General features: G+C 37.2%; 3 protein-coding genes across 8 annotated transcripts; all 3 read right to left on the reverse strand.

Moving 5' to 3' along the window:
- Window positions 1-4,277: 4,277 nt before the first annotated feature.
- On the reverse strand, window positions 4,278-5,156 carry LOC130989797 (stress-induced protein KIN2-like). The gene is made up of 3 exons (XM_057913894.1): window positions 5,004-5,156; window positions 4,639-4,707; window positions 4,278-4,526 (listed from the first exon to the last, which is right to left on the reverse strand). Exons 1-3 carry the CDS (start codon window positions 5,058-5,060, stop codon window positions 4,452-4,454), a joined length of 201 nt encoding a protein of 66 aa, XP_057769877.1. The 5' UTR covers window positions 5,061-5,156; the 3' UTR covers window positions 4,278-4,451.
- A 1,309-nt stretch (window positions 5,157-6,465) lies between these two features.
- LOC130989799 (pentatricopeptide repeat-containing protein At5g38730) lies at window positions 6,466-10,061 on the reverse strand. Of its 4 annotated transcripts, none has more exons than XR_009090756.1 (4): window positions 9,922-10,061; window positions 7,640-9,745; window positions 7,181-7,236; window positions 6,466-6,818 (listed from the first exon to the last, which is right to left on the reverse strand). XR_009090756.1 is itself a non-coding variant. In XM_057913895.1 (2 exons), the coding sequence occupies exon 2, from the start codon at window positions 9,516-9,518 to the stop codon at window positions 7,752-7,754; it is 1,767 nt and encodes a 588-aa protein (XP_057769878.1). In that variant the 5' UTR covers window positions 9,519-9,745; window positions 9,922-10,061; the 3' UTR covers window positions 6,466-7,751. The 4 variants fall into 4 exon arrangements, 1 of the variants encoding a protein (XP_057769878.1); XR_009090755.1 differs by having other exon boundaries at window positions 6,466-6,822; XR_009090757.1 differs by having other exon boundaries at window positions 7,640-9,947.
- A 6,072-nt stretch (window positions 10,062-16,133) lies between these two features.
- On the reverse strand, window positions 16,134-18,860 carry LOC130989800 (S-adenosylmethionine decarboxylase proenzyme-like). Of its 3 annotated transcripts, none has more exons than XM_057913898.1 (3): window positions 18,704-18,860; window positions 18,516-18,587; window positions 16,134-17,814 (listed from the first exon to the last, which is right to left on the reverse strand). In XM_057913898.1, the coding sequence occupies exon 3, from the start codon at window positions 17,397-17,399 to the stop codon at window positions 16,317-16,319; it is 1,083 nt and encodes a 360-aa protein (XP_057769881.1). In that variant the 5' UTR covers window positions 17,400-17,814; window positions 18,516-18,587; window positions 18,704-18,860; the 3' UTR covers window positions 16,134-16,316. The 3 variants fall into 3 exon arrangements, with proteins under 3 accessions (XP_057769881.1, XP_057769879.1, XP_057769882.1); XM_057913896.1 differs by having other exon boundaries at window positions 18,693-18,851; XM_057913899.1 differs by having other exon boundaries at window positions 18,746-18,844.
- Between the last annotated feature and the right edge of the window lie 1,918 nt (window positions 18,861-20,778).

The raw sequence follows: 20,778 nt of genomic DNA on the forward strand, positions 1-20,778 counted from the left end.
GCTTCTCCACCACTTCTTCCTGTGGAATCAGAAAATGGCTAGTGAATCCCTTCTGATCCTCTTTCTGGGTGTGGTGAACCTCGTGCTCTTCTTTAGTCTGACTTGTCTCCGGTTGATCCATCAGTCATTTCCGAATCTTCAGAACTAAAGACTTCTTCCTGCTCATATATACTCTCATCAGAGGATATATCTTCGAACTGATATACGGGTATCAATTCCTGATGATAGATGGCATCTTCGATATCCGGTGTGGATTCGAATCTTCTTATCATCTTTTTCTCGTTGTCTGGGCAATTGGTAGATATATGCCCTTTTGCACCGCATGTCCAGCAGTTGCAATCTTTAAAACTTTCATTTGTTTTGGCTTGAGTACGCCTGAAAGTTTTCCTCGCCGGGGTTCTCTTTTGAGAAGAGAAACGGTTCCTTGATGGTCCGCTCCGTTGGCCTGATTTGTAGGAGCGTGCCTTCTGTCTGGTCCACATAGTTCTTGGCTTCCAAGAACTCCTTCTGGACTTTCTTTCATAGGGTTGGTACCTATGTTTCTTTCGGCTCCTCCTTTGATACAGCAACTCAGCACCAATCTCTGTTGGAAGATCAATGTTGTCGCACATCAATGGGGATTTCTTGTTGAGTCTCCTCAATCTCTTGAGATTCCTCTGGTCCGCTGCCTTCTGGCACCATTCGGACAGCTTCTTGTGAACATAAGACATCCTCCTTGAAGCACTGTCAAGTGGATATCCTCCTGGTGAAACATACTCATTGATGAGCATTTCCCTCCATGGACTTGGAAACTTTGGAAAGAAGAGGTCCATGGCCTTCTGATCTTCCACTTCCCCCATATGGACATATAGGGTGTACAGACGCAGAAATTCATCGAGAGCTTTTGGCTCTAGCACCATCAACCTTAGATTGTAAAGTGCCTGTTGATATTTCTTGCGCTTCTCCTCTGCGGATCCTTCGAAAAAACCCATTCCCAAGAAATGGATTTTAATCTGTTTAGTAGTTTCCTTAATGATGTCATATAAGGATGTGCCACTAAACAACTCCTCCCTGGTCATAACTTCAAGTTTTTCCCAGTATTGTTTTGCCATGCCGGCTAAGCTTGCTTCGAAGACTCTGGCAAATTCCTTTTTGTCGTAGTCAATTGTGGCGACCACGACTTTTAATGATGAAGCCCATTCATCAATGAGTCCTTCCCATTCTTTGAAACTGGCTTCGTCAAGGTTGAGAATCAATCCGTATGGATGGATTGGTTCTAGTGTGACCTTTCCTACAGGAGTATCCTGTATCTGAGGCCTCCGTCGCCTGGTTCTTTGGAACTGGCTTGCATCGTCTTGGGCTGACCCCTTCTTTGACGATTCTCCTTCGTGAGGCTCGGTTTTGGGAACCTCATCTCCTTGGTTCATCTTTAGATCAACCATATTGAGGTTAGCAAAAGATTCTGCTAACTCCTGTAGATCTTCTAATCCGATTCTGTCAAGGCTATTCATGATATTTGCCTTTCATGATTCGGATTATGTCCTTCGGCTGCAACTCTTTGGGTGTTGCATCAAATATGGATGGATTCGTCGGGTCTTTAGACCATTGGTTCCGAATTTTCCCGGAACATGGTTTTCGCCTTTCGATCTCCTCCAATCTTTTCTGGATATCACTCAAGAGGGTTAGTATTTCCTCTTGTTTGAGTGATATTTTGCTCATCTCCATCGGTAGCTCGTACAGCTTGTTGCCGTAATACTCCACCGTCTTTTGAATCTCCCGTAGGTTGACATTTTCGGAAGAATCTGGCTCGATCTTGTGGTAGCTTGGATAAGCTACTCCCGCCTTGTTTTTTGGTTCCATCAATCATGCGACCAATGGGCCTCGTCTCTCCTTTGTTCAATGGCCGTTCTGGCTGCGGCCATTCTCATGAGATTCTCATGATAGAATTGGATACTCGCGATAATCTCGCGAATAAGCTCGATATCTCCTCCTCGTCGTAGGTTGGTAACGAGGACTCGATTGTTCCACCTGAGATCGCCTAATAGGCGACTGGTTTCTATCTCCAGATTTTGGAGAGAGTTCCTGTAGTGTACACATCTCGGACACTCGTCCGGATCCATAAACTTTAAATGGAGTCTCCTCCCACATGGGTTAATAATAAAATAAATTAAAAATCATATAACTCCTCTATAAAAACCCGCTCTGATACCATTTTAAACAAGGATCTTTTAAACTGTTTTTTGCTCGAAAGTACGTGGCATTGTCTCACAGTCCAGACCCAGATTACCAGGTAATCTATCGGGCACGAGGAAAGTTTCCAGCCGATATACCATTCAAGCCCAATCTTAAACATGTTTTAGGTATAAATTGTCTTTTGGTCCAAAATCAAAAGTTTATGGGGTAAATCTTACAAAAATCATTCAAAAGGGGTTAATCTTGAATATTCAAGACATGGAAAAGTGCAATTTGAGACAAATCTCAAAGTTGGTATATTTTTTCGCAACTATGGAAAGCTAGGAGGCAAAACAAGAATTGGAGCAAAGTTCATATATTTTGGGGCTAACATCCCTAATATAAAAGAGGAGTCTTACGTAAACTTTTTCCCACCAAATTTTATCTCTCTTTATTTTTCTTTTTGTAGTTTTGATTTTCTTTTAAAATCTTCAACTTTACTTTATAAAAAAATATTCGATATGGATGTCAAATTAAAGATAATGAAAATATCTTTAATTTGATGTAAAAATTATAAAAAATAAATTAAAAATAAATAAATTATTATAGTTCAAAGTTACAAAATTATTTTTCTTTTTCCCTCTCTCCTCTCTCTTCTCCCTACATATTCTCTCTCCTTCTCATTTTTCAAATTGTCACTGTTGTTTTTTCTCTTTCATTAATTTTTCCATATTTTTTTTATGTTTATTATATATTGGTATTTTTATATTTACTATTTATATTTCTATTATATCAGTTTAATGCAATTACAATGATGAAACTTATATTTGTTCAATTCAGAATTCTTTAGCTTAAAAATATATTTGTAAAGGTTAAATTTATATTAATATAAATATTTTATAGATAAATAACTAATTATATATATTTATATATCTTAAAAATCGAATTTTTAAGCTTCAAAATGACTCATTGAAAAATCATTAATTAATTGGAGAACCATTATCGATTTTCTTTAAAAATAAAAGTAAATTGAAGAGTTTAATTTTGTAGTAGCACGTTTATTTAAATTTACTGAAATTGTATACATTTTATTTTTGAAAATGAACGATACATATCTCATGTTAAACCCTTTATTTTTCCACTTTCCAATTGATAAAAAAAAATTGGATACGTTGATAGGAACTTTATTTTAAAAATTGTATTTAAACAAAATGACCTCATAAATATGATTTAAATATATGTATTCGAAAACTATATTAAACTATAGTTATATTATTATATGTAAATAAATAGTTTTGTCCATCTTAGAATATTATATAATCCATAATAATTATAATTACCATCTATACTTGCTTTTCATATTTCATAATTTATATATTTATACACATTATCAATTAAATCGATTTCGATGATGGTCGTGCATCGCACGAGTGGGCACGTACTAGTTGAGTTTATAAGCTAAAGAGAGAATTTTTTGTCAGTGAGATAAAATTGAAGAAAAATGAAATTGAAGTGATATATGATGAAAATAAATAATTATAGTTAAATTATTTTTTGTAAAATGATAGTTGCTTATTAGGTGATGAGAAAATAAGTTGGGGTAGAGGAACTTATTTTTTGGAGAGCTTATAAGCTCTTAGAGCTTATTTTTAGAACTTATAAGCTCTACGGGTAGAAAAAGTATTTCATCTTGATCATTACTCTACAATTGCATACTTGAGAAAGAGATTTTGTTTGAGAGAGAAGAAAGATAGTATCAGAGAGAGAAGATAAGACTAATTCTTCTTAGCTTTCATTTCAAGTCCAACCTTTGTTATAATATCAAGATATATATCCACAATTGCAAAAAAAAAAAAAAAAAAAAAAAAAAAAAAAAAAAAAAATTCATAACTAATTAATTGTAATCATAAAATATACCCGGCTAGATAATCTCAGATGAAGGGCCTATATGAGAGACACTTGTATTTCTGCTCATCACAATTCTCATTGAATTCAACCATATATGTATAATGGATATAAAAAATGATAGATCTAACGGTGTAAACAATCTCTAGGATATGATCTTCCTTGTTTTTATCATTTTGCTAAAGTGTAAAAACTGTATTGTAGCATACACATTAAAGAGATATTGTGATGAGGCTAATATTTTATTAGATCAAAAAGAGTCATGCCTCCCTAAACAGGAAGGGGAAACATACACAGAAATGTACCAAAAAATGAAGTCGTTCATGAACCCCAACTTCAAACGAAAACTCAAAAATAAAATAAAAAGAAAAAGGAAAAGATGGAAGGTTAGGGTCTCATTTGTTTGAATTGACAGCATCCTTAACAGCATCAACAGCACCTTGTGCCTTAGCCTGCATCTGCTGTCCAGCCTATATCATGGAAAAACAAAAGATGATATATCAACTTTCATTAATCAATAAAGTTAGAGATGAATGTGTGATTATTTTGTAGTATATATATATATATATATATGTTGCTTACATCTTGAATTGATTCCTTTGCAGATTGTGCAGCATTGCTAGCCTGGTCCATCAGCTGGCTACCCTTTTCCTGCATTTCCACATCAATTATTCATTTATATATATATATATATATATATACACGAGGAAGTTCAATAGGAAAATAAATGTTTGCAAAGAAAGGAGAAACAATCTCATCCATTGATTATGATCCATCGAACGGTCAATAATTAAGATTAAATTTTGCATCCAGATTTTGATGAACGTTTAAGTAATTGTGATGAACATATTCAAGATTCGAACCCCGAACGTTCAATAAAATTGAGGGTATGTTCATAAAAAATTACTGACATGTTCGATGTCACGAATTAACATGTGTATGTGTACCTGAGCTTGGCCCTTGGCCTGTCCAGCATTGTAGCTTGCGCTGTTGGAGTTATTCATTCTGATTGATTATACAAAGAGAGTGAGTGTGTGTGATGTGTGTGAAAACTGAGTGTTGTATTGTAATGGGAGACATGCATGTTAGCATTGCCAATTTATAGTGTCAGCTATTGAAAGGGGAGGGGAATTGTGTGTTGTTGATCCACAAAGATAGGAAGAGTTTCTAACTTCCAATGTTTGCTTGCTTCTAATTAAATATGCTGTCCTAATATTATTGTTGGCCACACATCCTCTATTTTCCAATGTCTCACTTTTGTATTTTTTTTTTTTGGGATGAGATCGCTTCACACACGTTCACATTGCTCAATGGATATATCTTGAAGCATGCACGTAAACACTAGATTATGCTTCCTCTCTCCCCCGAACATCTTCCTAAGGGAAGATGTAGGAAGATGGCACGAGTTTTAATAAAAGTTAGTTGTGTATTTAATAAGTGGAGAATTGATCTCACAAAAAAGTGAAATTGTAATGGTAATAGTTAGTGATAGTGGAGAATGAGTCTCATAAAAAGTGAAATCGTAAAAGTAATAATTAATGAAATTATTTTCAAAAATAGGTTAGGAAGATGTTTTGAGGATGGACTAAAATAAAAAGAGATTAAGATGTTTGAGGGATGAGGGAAATAAATAATAAAGATGACTATATTGGGGTTGGTCGACCTGCCATATTAGATTGGAGGGGCTCTGGTAGGTGGCGGCCGGCACGCGATGGGCGGAGTGGATGGGGCGCGCGGCGGGTAGGGATGGTAGGGGTACGTAGGTGACTGATTGTAATGTGGTTAAAAAATCTTCTAAACCCTAATGTTTAATAATTAAATATTTTAAAATATATATATTTATTAACAATATTTATTCGAGCAGGTTCAGGTTCAAAATTGAGCCATTTTTTTGAACCCGAACCCAAAAATTACGATTTCTTATTTTTCAAACCGAACTGCATCGTTATACTTATAAAAATTGAACCAAACCACCATTTTTCGGTTCGATTTGACGGTTCCGATTCGAATTTGCTCACCCTTATGTTCGACCCTACAACTATGACTCGTTGCTAATCGAGTCAAGTGTACTTCGTTGGCAAAGTATCATAAAGAGGAGCAGTGAGACTCGATCTCTTAATTGACACTTAAGAGACCGTATCGAATACTCCAAGCAAAAAAAGAGTGCACGCGCGCCTAGCTTTTGTAGCGGGTGGGACCCACCGAGACTGGTTGCTACCGAGGTAGCAAAACTTCATTTTAATTCGCTACCTCACTTAACACACTATAATTACCCCTTCCATGTCAGCAACTACCCCATTTATTTTATTTTATTTTTTGCCACAGTGAACGCCCTTAATCAAGCACGTAACAATGATCTTTTGTTTCTTTGCTCTATTTTATTGCATTCTACCATATATATATCATATATTATCAGGCAGGCACAAGTCCATTTCATATAACTTGGTTTAGAAAATTCTGAATTTGTTCCAACAATCTTCATCACTAAATTCACAACCTAAGGGCCACAGGCCAGCAACTAGTACTACATTACCAACCACACAAATATGCGATATCAAACTCCAGGACCACGTTCGTCTTCTTCATCAAGCTCATTTCATGCTCGAGCAACGACTCTACTAAAATAGTTGATGCTCTACAAATATTTCGCAACAAACTTTTGAGGACAAGCTGCATAGAGACTTACAAAGTGAAAAGGTCGGCTCCCGATGGGCCAGTGCCCTCTTATGCCACTGAAGGAGAGTAAATGCCTGTTATCTTCACTACCTGCCCAGAGAAACTTGCATTATTTCCAAGGTAAAATAGACATCGTTTGGAGTAACATATAAGCTTGCCTCATATCAGGTAAAGCAAGATACTTTCAACATCTGGATATCGTTTCTTCTTTAATTTCAGCCAAATTTGAAATCTTCTTGGATAATTGATTTTATACACACATATATATATATATATATATATATATAAAACACATTTATGCTGAACAAAATTTGTGAGAAACAAACCAAACAGTTAGTGCAACTAATGAGCAGAAATATACGGCCTTCCCTAAACTCGAGCATCAAACAAACAAAGAAAATGAGGAGCCTGCTAGAATGCATAAAACCTAGACCGGAGAGCATTTAACCTTTATACAGCAGGGTAGCATTGTCGATCTCTCTGGAAAAGCAGAACCACGCATTTCTGCAAAACCAGGAATTTCTTGTCAGAGCAACTTGCTAGACCTACGATATTATGGAGAGTTGAGCAGCAGCAGCAACATTATGATACTTCAAAGAGTTTAGATCACTATCAATTTGCTTAAAATAAAACTTGTAAAACAACTATGAAGAAAGATGCATTTACAACCAAAAAGATTGTGTTCATGACTCAAACTAATATCATACTTGTCCTTGACGAAATTCAGAATAAACAACGTATAGAGGGAAGAAAATAGTTCTCACAGACTTGTCATATATTCAAGTCAAGTAACATACCAAACATTTGTATGATAGATATCTGAACATGTCCAAGCAATTTTTTCAAGAAATATTTTGTAGTGATAAAGGGAGTGACTCAATCTGCTAAAACTGTCGTTTGAGCATACCTGATGGGATAGGACCAATGGCGTAACCAGGGTGCTAGAAAAATGTCATCAACGTTGAGAAATGTGAGGCGCTTGAGACTACTTGTTGATATAAACCGACATTTCATCCAAATTATAACTTGGCTTGCTGGAACTTTTGGTATATGGACTTCGAAATCAAACCTCTCTCAGTAAGAGTACTCCAAAACACATCTAAGTTGGTCCCATCTTGTGCATACGAAGCACTTATACTTCTGAATATTTTGAGCGTCACCATCAATCTCCTCTTATACATTTCATCTAGCAATGCAGAAGCAGAACCGGCATCTCCACCTCTGAAGTGTGCATAAGCCAGACTGGAGTAGATCACAGTATCTCCTGATATCCCCCTCGTCTGCATAGCTCCGAATACTCTTTCTGCACAACCAATTCTTTCTTTCTTACACAATCTTCGTATCATTGCTCGATACACGGTGATGTCAACACAGATACCCCCCTGCACTAATTCATCAAGCAATGCCAAAATAGCCTCATCATCATTTCTGTTGCAGTAGAAATCCACAAGCCATGTATATGTGCAATAACTCGGAGATAACCCAGCCCTAATCATATCAAATAACATCTCTTTAGCGCTGTTTATCTCCTTCGATTTGCAGTATCCATGAATCAATGCCTTGTAAGTAAACTGATCAGGCCTCAGCCCCGACTCCAACATCCTATTTCTAAATTTCAAAGCAGATCTCATATCACCTATCTTGCAATAAGCATTAATCAATGTATTACAAGTCACAACATCAGCTTCGATTTTTCTATCACCCATCTCATTCAATATTTTATTTGCATCCCCCATCCGGCCTTCTTCACATAATTTCCGCAGGAGTGCATTATAGGTAACTACGCCAGGATACAGCCCGTTGGCCTCCATTTCACCACGCAAGTGCAAGGCTTCGCCAATATCGCCAACTCTGCAATAACCATCAATCAAGGTAGTATATGTGACATGGTTAGGCGCAGCACCTTTAATATCCTTAAACAGCCTCAAAGCCTCCCTCATTCGGCCTTCTCTGCAATAACTATAAATAAGTGAATTGTAAGTAACAATATCCGGACACACGCCTCCTCTTTCCATCCTATCTTGAACAGACAACGCCTCGTAATGCATACCCTTTTTGCAGTACAATGCAATCAACGTATTATATGTGAAAATATCAGGTGATATGTTGTTCGCCTCCATTTCACTCAATAACTCCTCCGCCTTTTCTGCATCCCTCGACTTACAACAAGCATGGATCAACACATTATAAACATGTAAACTCGGAAAAACCCCAACTTTAACCATCTTCTTATGCACTTTCCATACCAAATTAGTGAGCCCCTCTTTCACCAATGAATTCAGAATCACGGTACAAGCGTGCTGATTCGGCTTATATCCTGATACCCTCATATGCTCAAAAACTTGAACTGCCTCTGGAATCATCTTTGAATTAGCATAAAATATCACCAACCAGCTCAAAACATGAGTATTTACATCGGGATCACAGTAACTATTCATAAGGGCATTCAAAACAGTTGGAGACGACAAAAAATCTCTTCTTGCAATCTTTTCGACTAAATCTTGAGCAGCCCTAAAATGTTTCTGTTTCGTGAGAGTACAAATCATAGTCCAATAAGATTGCAACGAATGCTTGTAGTGTGGGATTGTTTCGACCCATTTGAAGAATGACCATGAAATTAAGAACCCGTTTGCAGAAAATTCAGATAATACTTGGTTTATAACAGATGATGTCACGCTTGAACCAATCTTTGGTTTCAAGAGTTTATCCCAATAGCCCTTGACTACAATTCCACACACGATTTTAACTAGTAGGCGTTCACTCCTTGCAAAATTTAAGCATTCCATCACGAATCAAGATTTTCTGGGCAGCTGATTGAACTTTTCTGTAGTCATACTTCACAAAATTCGCGAAATTACTGGTACAAAAACTTACCAGCTATGTAATTTGCTGTGGGGCAAGAACACAAAACGTTTCGCCTGAACGTCTTCAATGTGTTTGATAAAATTACTGTGAGAGTATAGTGTGAGGAATTCGACTGGCTTCTTTCCTCAGTCTCACGGCTCCAACCATACTGTAAAATTCAAAATGAAGTAAGCAATTTGCTCCAACAATACTGCAAAACCAAACGCATTTTGCATTTTATATCAGGTTTTGAACAGTAAAAAGGCATATTTGCGTTTCTCACTGTTCAAAACACAAACACCTTTCCAATCTTTTGAAATATTACATTTAAGCCCAAATCCTTACTGTTGAAGAAGAAGCCAGCTTCTGGTTGAGTGAAGAAGATGAAGGTCTAGCAGCGGCAGGGCAGAAATAGCGAAGAAGAAAATAGCCGCCAAGAATAATAACGAGCGGAGTTTAGATTTAACATTTCTGACTATGTAATCATTTTTTTATTTTAAAACCTCATTAATTTAAGGATAAATATCACTTTAAATCCTAAACTATTTTCGCACTATCAATTATTTAATTGGGTTAATATTGTTAAAATACACCATCTTTTATTCAGTTTTGAATTTAAACACAAACTTTCAATTTGTTTGCCAAAATACATGAACTTTCAAAGTCCTTCCAAATTTAACATACAAATTCTCAATAATTCCAAACCTGGCCCAACAATCATTCAAAATCACAAATATCCCCAACATGACTTTTCTTTAGGCAAAATGATCCATCAGAGTATTCTAAACTTAGTGATTTTGTAGAAAATTATTCCCGAAGTTTGAAGTTTTGCAGAAAATTATTCCCGAATAATATATATGCGCCGGTATCATGGAAATATATCGGTGGTGTCTTGACCTTGTACCAAGGTGTTTGACCTGCTCCGCCGATTAATATTTCTGTCTGCTTTACTCTCTTGGATATGAGCAAAATCTTTTTGGAGAAATCCCTTCCCGCAATTCGAGGTAGTTCTTCTTCAACTTCTTTAGTCTGACTCGTCTCCGGTTGATCCATTGGTCAATTCCAAATCCTCAGAGCTAAAGACTTCTTCCTGCTCGTATATACTCTCGTCAGAGGATATATCTTCGAACTGATACACAGGTATCAATTCCTGATGGTAGAGAGCGTCTTCGATATCCGGTGTGGATTCGAATTTCCTTATCCCTCTTTTCTCGTTGTCTGGGCAATTGGTAGAGATATGCCCTTTTGCACCGCATGTCCAGCAGTTACAATCTTTGAAACTTTCATTTGTTTTGGCTTGGGTACGCCTGAAAGTTTTCCTTGCCGGGATTCGCTTTTGAGATGAAAGCCGGCTCCTTGATGGTCCGCTCCGTTGGCCAGATTTGTAGGAGCGTGCCTTCTGTCTGGTCCACATAGTTCTTGGCTTCCAAGAACTCCTCTTTGATCTTTTATCATAGGGTTGGTACCTATGTTTCTTTCTGCTCCTCAGTTGATACAGCAACTCAGCTCCAATCTCTATTGGAAGATCAATATTGTCGCACATCAATGGAGATCTTTTATTGAGTCTTCTCAATTTCTTGAGATTTCTCTGGTCTGCTGCCTTCTGACACCATTCGGACAGCTTCCTGTGGACATATGACATCCTTCTTGATGCATTATCAAGAGGATAATCTCCTGGTGACACGTACTCGTTGATGAGCATCTCTCTCCATGGACTCGAAAACTTTGTAAAAAAGAGGTCCTTGGCGGTTTAATCATTATGGACATATAGGGTGTACAGGCGCAGAAATTCATCAAGAGCTTTTGGCTCTAGCACTACCAATCGTAGATTGTAAAGTGCTTGTCGATATTTTTTGCGCTTCTCCTCTGGTGATCCTTCGAAAAAACTCATTCCGAGAAAATGGATTTTAATCTGATGGGTGGCCTCCTCAAGGATTTCAGAAACTGATGTTTTGGTAAACAACTCATTCTTCTCCTTGGTTGCCGCTTTATCCCAGAATTGTTTTGCCATGCCGGCAAAACTTGCCTCGAAGATTTTGATAAATTCTTCTTTATCATATTCTATCGTGGCAATCATAATCTTCATTGTTGAAGCCCATTCGTCAATGAGTCCTTCCCAATCTTTGAAACTGGCTTCATCGAGGTTGAGAATCAATCCGTATGGATGGATTGGTTCAAGTGTAGCCTTTCCTACGGGAGTATCCCGCATTTGAGGCCGTCTTCGTCTAGTTCGTTGATATTGGCTCAAATCTTCTTGAGCCCCATCTCGTTTAGACGATTCTGCTTGTTGATGCTCAGCTTTGGGCACCTCTCCTCCTTGGTTCATCTTTAGATCAACCATATTGAGGTTAGCAAAAGATTCTGCTAACTCTTGTAGATCTTCTAATCCGATTCGATCAAGGTTATTCATGTTGTTTTCCTTTCACGAGTCGGATTATATCCTCCGGCTGCAACTCCTTGGGTGCTGCATTGAGTGGTAGTGGATATGTCGGGTCTTTGGACCATTTATTCCGAATTCTTTCGGAACATGGTTTTCGCCGTTCGATGTCCTCCACCTTCTTCTTGATATCACACAAGAGGTTTAGAATTTCCTCTTGCTTGAGTGATATTTTGCTCATTTCCATCGGTAGTTCATACAGCTTGACGCCATAATATTCCACCGTTCTTTGGATCTCCCGCAAGTTGACGTTGTCGGAAGAATTTGGCTCGATCTTTTTTGTAGCTAGGATAAGCTACCCCTGCTTTGTCCTTCTGTTCCATCAAATGTGATACTGATGGAGGTTGGCTCTGGCTCGTCTGTTTACCGATTTGGCCTCGGCATTCTCCAGTAGGGCATCATGATGCTCCTGGATGTTCGTAATGATCTCACGAACAGTCTCTTCGTCCTCGGTAATGTTGAGCATAAGTGCTCGCCAATACCATCGTAATTCACCCATTAGGTGACTAGCCTCTCTTTCCAAGATTTAGAAAGATATCCTGTATACAAGACATCTCGGACATTCGTCCGAATCCATTCCAATTCTTATGGAGTCTCCTCCCACATAGGTTAATCCATAGATAAATCATAAAATAAATTAAATATAATATAATTCATCTATAAAAATCCGCTCTGATACCATTTTAGGCGAGAGCGTGAAAATCATGAAATTTTGATTTATAATTTTAGAAGGAAATACAATTGTGATCATAAGCCTAAATTTGGGGTTTTTTGTCCAAGTCATGAAAATTTTGGGTCTATGTGCAGTTAAACAAATTATAGGGCAAGTCTGTAAATATCAAATTTTGGATGGTGTCAAATTTAGACAAACCTTGAAAGTTGGTGTATTTTGATGAAAAATTGAAAGTTCATGTTTAATTTCAAAATAGAAGGAAAGTTGGTGTATTTAGACAACAATTACCCTATCCTGAACTATCGAAAATAATTTTTTAAACTTTGAACTATTAGTTTTGTATCAATTGTACCATTCGTTCATTTTTTTAGCTTCAAAAATTTGACGTGGCTCACTGAATACCATAATGTATTTAGAATCATTCTCTTTTTGACGTATATTATATAAAACGACGTGATTATATGCATTACTCATTAAAAATTCAAAGGATGAAAAATGGATAAAGGGTATAATTGATACAAAATTGATAGTTCAAGGTTTAAAAAATTATTTTTAATAGTTCAGGATATAATTGATAGTGCGAAAATAGTTTGGGGTTTAAAGTGATAATGTGGCCCTTTACATTTTGGTTTATTAATTTAATTTTAGTTAGGGTGATTTTATACATAACCCGTATTTTATTCATTATAGCTTCTAATTTAAATGCCTCTTTTATATATATATATATATATATATATATATATATATATATATATATATATTAATGGCGGTACTATTTTACCCCTATAGCCTCCAAAATTAAAAGTACTATCTCCGTTCAAATAATAATATCCCGAAAAAGTGGGACACGAAAATTAAGAAAATATAGATAAAATAAAAAGAGAGAAATATAGAAAGAGTAGTGAAAAAGTAAAAAAAAAATAAGGTAAATGAGAAAAGAGATAGAAAGTAGATAAAATAAATTATGAAACAATAGGGCCGAATGGCCCTATTCAACATACAGCATCAAATTTTGTCCACCATTTGAAAAAACATAAATTTTGGCCATTTTTTGTATGTCATGACTATTCTACTCTTCTCTCTCTCTCCTCTCTCTTTCTCATCTCCCCCTCTCTCTCTCCAGCGGCTCTTCTCTCTTTCTCATCTCCCCCCCTCTCTCTCTCTCTCCAGCGGCTGCGCGGCAGCGGCGCCGAGCTTGGAGAATTCGTCGGAGCTCTCGCGGCGGTGGTGGAGGAGATCCTCCCTCTCTCTCTCTCCAGCAGATGTCGCTCTCTCCTCTCTCTTTCTCATCTCCCTCTCTCTCTCCAGCGCGCGGCGGTGGCAGATCTGGTCTAATGAGGCGGCGGCGGTGGATCTGATCTGATCGTTGCGCTGCCTCGTCCATCGGCAGATCTAATCTCCGCCTCCTTCGATTTCAGCCATGGCAGATCTGATCTGATCTGTGTGCTGCACGTATGGCATTTATGGCACTATTAGTGCCATAAGTGCACACTTCCCCCTAGGGTTTAGATATTCCGGCCATTTAGGGTTTAGATTATCCATTTGAGGTTTAGATGTTCCATTTAGGGTTTAGATTATCCATTTAGGGTTTAGATGTTCCATTTAGGGTTTTAAATGATGTTGTTGTTTTTGTATTTGTGTTGCACGTATGACACTTATGGCACTATTAGTGCCATAAGTGCCCAAAATGATTATTTTACTTGGTTTTATTTTGGATTTCCGTTGGCACTTATGGCACTAATAGTGCCATAAGTGCCTAACCCGACCCGGCACGCGACCCGCGTGCCTGATCCTACCCGGTCCGCCTCATTAAGGGTAAAAACGTCCAAATCAATAAAAATTGTCAAAATTTGTGTTTTTTCAGTGTGTGGCCATAAATTGTGTTTTATGCTTCATTTTGGCTACTTCAAAATTTTACTCATAAATTATTTTCTTTTTTGGGTTGGGATATTATGAATGAGACGTTCAAAAAGAAATTTGAGACGCCCAAAAAGAAAATTGCCCCAGCACCTCTCACCCCCCGGACAATTGCCGCAACGTTACTTCCCTTGGCATACTACGTCTTCGTTGCCGCTCCCTACCCCCGAAAATTCCCAGCGCCGATCCCAAACCATTTCTCATCCACTGCTACTGCAGCGGCTCCCACTCGTTCCAAGGATTCATTCTATTTCGACTCCTTCAAAACACATAGCAACACCTGATCCGACTAACTTCTAATCCCCCAAATAGCCTCATTCCCCTTCAAAATTGCTTCTCGTGGCGCCGGATTCGTCCAATTTCGTCCCCAAATCAGAGGGATAGGGATGAGACCACTATTGTCGCCTCTCTCAGTCCTAGATCCCCAAAATTCGCCGCCAATCTCTCACCTCCTTCAGTGCTACCACCCTCCCGCCTTCGTCACGAAATCGCCGCCATCATCGACATTGCTTTCCACCAGAGAGAGCGAGAGAGAGTAATGAGTTTGGAAAAGAGAATGTAAAAGTAAAATGAAAGAAAGAGTAGCATTATTGAAGGTCTGTAATTTTATTTCTGAAGCGAAACGACTCAACTTAAATGAGAGGACATGATAATGAATACGACTCAACTTCGTGGGGATAGATGATGGAGTATAAAATAAGCACCCATGCTTACTAAGAGGTGATGTGTAATCTAAAGGATAATTTTCAACACGTATCAATTTTTTTTCTTGGAAATTTATTGCAATAGCTATTCATGTGGATCGTAATGCTATCAAAACTTCATACCCTTGTAGTCATAAAATTGTCTACTCAAGCGTTAAACCACCATGTGGCAAGGAATGCATTTGTCGTGGCACTCAGCTTGACGTGCCCAAATTTGCCACTAGCCTTGCAACCAAAATCAGAATAAGTGCCATAATTTTACACAAAGTTGTTATGGGATCACACTTTTTTTTAGACGAATATGGGATCACATTGTTATTCTACTATTTTATCAACAATAATTTTCAATATGGACCGCACAATGAAGGAGTATTGCTCCTAAAAGACAATTCATGCATCTATAAATGCCCAATACTTCCTCACATGCATAAAGAAAACATAATCATATTCCCACGCCCTCCTCTTCTTTAAACGTTGTAACTACCTTCGAGATTAATGTAATAGCGTTGTATCAACATTTACATGTTCTAATAACGTTGATTACATAGTAAATACCTCTTATAATTTTATTTTATTTTTAGATGAAATATATATATATATATATATATATATATATATATATATATATATATATATTCCGATGAAACATGGAGTAATATTTTATTTGAACAAAATGAATCTAGACATGTGTGGAACAAAACGTAAACTATTGCTTGACTTGATATTGAAAATGCCATACATTATGCATCTTACATGAACACACAATATCAAAAGTTACTCTCAAAAAAGACAAAAATATCAAAAGGTCCATACATGAAAGAGGGAGTACACTAATATACCCTTTATTTCAATATAAAAATATCAAATACCAAAACACAAACGACTAAATGTAATGGTTGAAAAAAACACAGATACCACATAGTATATCGGGTATCAAACAAAAACACAATAGTAGGTAACTAGTAGAATGTGATAGAAACGGAGACTGAAAAGCAAAAGAGAAATATTATTATTTCTTATCGTTTTCCTCATCCTCGCTTTCACTCCAGCAGCAGTGTAGAATGGACTTGGGAGATCCACAGCCAGCGGCGCTCGTGAAGTTGCAGTAGATGATGGATCCGCCATCACCGAGCACCTCGCATCTCCTCTCTGCACATCCATACTTATCAATGTCGAGTTTAAACGCAGCATCAAGCTCCTTCCCAGCAACAGAAGCGCGCACAGCCACAGAAAACTTGGCCGGGTTGAAACAGGCCAACACCCTCTCCACAAGGGGAGTCAAATCCACTTTTTCGAAATCATAGCCGACGGTTTCGAAACTTGCATAGCTGAAGCCATCTTCCGGCGTCACATGAATGGTGGACACCGCACCCCCTTCAATCGAGTTCATGGAGTAGCCACACGGCTCAAAATCGAAGTCGCATATCTCTGATTCAGGGAGGATGTTCCTGATGCCAGACGCATCAGTCATGACAGCAGCAGAGCTGGATTGGTTCTTGAAGAAGACAGATGCCTTCTTCTGGTCCAGATTGGTCATGCACATCTCGAGAGTATAAACGGGATCCACATCGCTCAACGGCTTCGAGTAGGCCGAGTAGACATGCCACTTTTCTTGCTCGTCAGCATCTCCCATCACATAAGCTTCGCTCATCAGTCCAAGTTCGGAGAAATGGCTGTCAAGAACAGCAACTTCCTCGGTGAAGCTCCGGTGAGGAAATGGCTGAGCACCGGGAAATATGAAGCTTCCACGGGAGTATCGAACAGAGCTCACAGTCAGTCCAAGTCCATCAGCCAGCTTCAAGATCGGTGGGATGGATAGCAGTAGTTTTGTAGTCCCACAAGTTTTCAGAATGATCTTGTACGAGTAGACAAACAGGCTCGACTCTGACAGGACATAGGAGTCGACATCATCGTTCTTCAGAGATGCAACAATGGTGCATTGAGCTGGATCTAAGATTTCATCCAACTGTGCTTTGGTGAGAGAGCGGAGGCCATAGCCTCCGGGATCAGCAAATACTCCAGGCTCAACGAAAGAAATCTCGAGCCTCTTCTCATAACCCTCAAACCCAATTGCAGAGACTGGCATGGCCATTTTGGCTTAATCGGCTGGCAGGGTACTTCGCAGAGAGAATAACAAGGATGAGGAAAGAAAAAATGAATTGGAAAAGCAAAATCTAAGCTACAATCCTGCGAGCAACGCAGGGTTGGTTATTGTAAAGATTAGCGAATCTCAGGATGGCTTGCGAGCGCACTGCAGAGAAGAAAAGGTTTAAAATTAAAATCCCATAAACACTAATAAGCCAAGTTAACATCATAAAGTGTTGGAACATAACAGGAGAGCAAACGAAACTCACGTTTGAGTATGCAGCAGATCTGAATTTCTTGATTCCTCCGTGTGGTCGAACGTCTTCAATGCTGTAACCGAGGGGAGCTTCGTAGAATTGGGATTTACTACTACTAGACTTCTTCTTCCCACCCTTTGTCTCCATCAGATCATTCAGATATTCCTGGATAATGAAGCAAACGAAATTCAGAACCAACACTAAAGTAACACACGAAACAGCAAGAGAACTGGAAAAAACAATCATAACATAGACATTGTTTTGAAAAGGCTCGTTATAATTAAAGGCGTTCAAATCATAACAAAATATCGAAAAAGATACCAATAGAAAAACCAAAACGATAACTTGTATATGACTGACTCATAGTTCCGGGTTTCAACGAATAAATTGTATACCCCAAAAGTTACCGTGAATTAAAAATTTAGCATATGCCATAATACAAAAAATTATACATGCCATTGTCGATTACGAAAACTGAAGACGAATTATCAATGAATGGCTAATTAATTTTTTTTGAGAAATTATAAAACCAATTGATATTTGTCTAATCCAGAAACTGTATTGAGATTATATAGGGTACAAGAAAATCAGGTTTCATCCTCAAATAATTGAAAACAGGAGCAAAAAAAGCAAAAGCTCAAAAGCAAAATAAAATAAAATATATCAACGGAAAATAAAACGGATCAAAATCATCACAGGGTATGCAATCGACAAGCTTCGTGAATTATCATACGAATTCAACATAAAATTCGATTAAAATATATCCAAAAACCAAAATACATTATCAATTTCGTGTATGACAACAATAATAAATATACAAAAAGAAACAACGTCAACGACCAGAACAATGGAGATCGAAAGCTTACAAAAAGTTGATTGTTGTAATTTAAACAGCCGATCCAGGAGGCTCTTTATCCCCAAAGCTTCGGCAACCAAAACTGAAATTTCAAAAAAAACAAACGCAATCTCATAAATAAACAGTTTCATGCAAATAGGAAACGAAAACACCAAAATCTAAACGACGAACAAAATTGATCAATTACCAGAAACTCACGTATTGAAACAAATAACTTCTATGAGAAGATCGAAAACAAACCCTAGAATGAGAGTTCTCGACCGACTGAATTGCAATATGAGAGAAGAAAAATATAAGAGTTTTTGTGAATTAGGGTGTGTGGAGGAGCGGAATTTATGGAAGTAGGAATAGGTGGGGGAGCTCGTTAAATAGGCGCAACGGTGGGAGGGAGTAGAATGTACGTGCGACGCGTGTTTTCCTTAAATTACTTTTATACCCTCCGCTTACTTCTGCCGCTAATATTTGTGAGGACGATTTTACCCCTGGAGGCTGCGTGTGTATTTGCGCATCGAAAATTGTTGGGATCTGATTCGCTTCGCATTGTGTTATTCTTGATCTAAATAAATACTCACTCCAACCCATGTTAAGGTCATTTTTCTATGTCACTTTCAAAAAAAAAGAAAAAAAAATTATCTCACAAAAAATTGTTATCTTACGCTCTCTATCATTTTAATTCTTTAATTATATTTATTCTTAATTATCGTGTCCAAAAATAAGTGATCACATTTAATAAGACGAAATGAGTTCTACATTCGCTCAACTAATTTTACAACAAAGAGACTCAACTCTTACTTCATTCTCTCATCTTCCTTCTACGCATGCTTCTTCTCAATTTCTTCCTTAAAAAATGGACCGCAAATTCAATAGAAGTTTGAAAAATCAAAATCAGTTTTTGGGAGTTCCCACTTCTTCCTCATGGGGTTCTGCTCTCAAGCTCGAATGTCTTCGCCACTAGTTTTGAAGCTATCAATTTAAACGAAATTTGTTTCGTTCAAGACGATGATGTTACAGAGATTTTGTCACTCTCTAAAACGAAACGATGAGGTCACGCACCAGCTACATTCCGATGAAACCTGAACTCGATTGCACGTTGTGGACGGAGGTTACCGACAACGTCATCAAGAAAAAGTCATAAATGTGTTGGTTCTGCTGTCATAAAATTTTATTAATTTATATGAAAATATAGAAATAATATGCTATACATTATTCGTGAGCATTTACCATGAGTACTAATGTACTCCACTACATTTTTGTGTTTCAAATTAATTTAAATGTTATTTTATGCCTCATGAATATATGGCAATTTCCACGATATTAATATTGGACATTCACATGTAATAAAATTATGACAACTTAATTTATCTTTTATTTAATGAAGATGATTTTTCACATATAAAAATATGAAAAGAAATAAAAGAATTGAACTCACTATTTCCAACATTTTGTAATAATTATTATACTATATTATATAAATATAAATAAATTCAACGTATAATTTTAGTGAAGATATATGGGCAACAAAAATATTTAAGTACATCAGTTCCATTTTAACTTTGATCTTCAATCCTTTTATGCAATATGCATTAATATATTAGTTGTTTACGTTGATGACAAACGTGATTTGTTCCTGCATTGTCTCCGTTTCGAAAAAATATGCATAATTTACTAAACACGTATTTTAATAAATATTTTCTTCATTCGTTTTATAAAAATATGCACATTTTTTTTATACACTATCTCATCACAATCTCTTTACTTTTTATCTCTATTTTTTATAAAGTGGGATCCATCCCATTCATAATACATTTTGAGTGAAAATTTAAATGGCCATATTCCCTAAGTTATATATGAAAAATGCCCTCATTTATAAACATAAACTTTCTATGTCATATTCTTTAAATACTCTTGATGTTGATAGATTTTACATTTGATAAATTTGACAGCTATCAGTCAACGATTTGATAGCTATCAGTCATTAGTAGATATGATCGGTGGGTAACTAGATCATCTGACATTGCCGTCCGACGACGGATGAATAAGTATGAGTTGAAGTTGAGATTATCATTTAAGAATAAAACATTAAAATTATACTCCAAGTCCTACTATTCATCTGACAGAATATGATCCACACAAAAGGAATAATTGACACGTGGGTTAGATGATAACCGTGGAAAATATATGTGTGGTAGGGTGGGTGGTTGAGGCTGATTCAAGTCCACATGGACCACACAGCTTTTACTCGCCATTACAAAAGTAAGTAAAACACAATATAG

Source organism: Salvia miltiorrhiza, chromosome 6, assembly GCF_028751815.1.
Source record: "Salvia miltiorrhiza cultivar Shanhuang (shh) chromosome 6, IMPLAD_Smil_shh, whole genome shotgun sequence".
NCBI lineage: Eukaryota > Viridiplantae > Streptophyta > Magnoliopsida > Lamiales > Lamiaceae > Salvia > Salvia miltiorrhiza.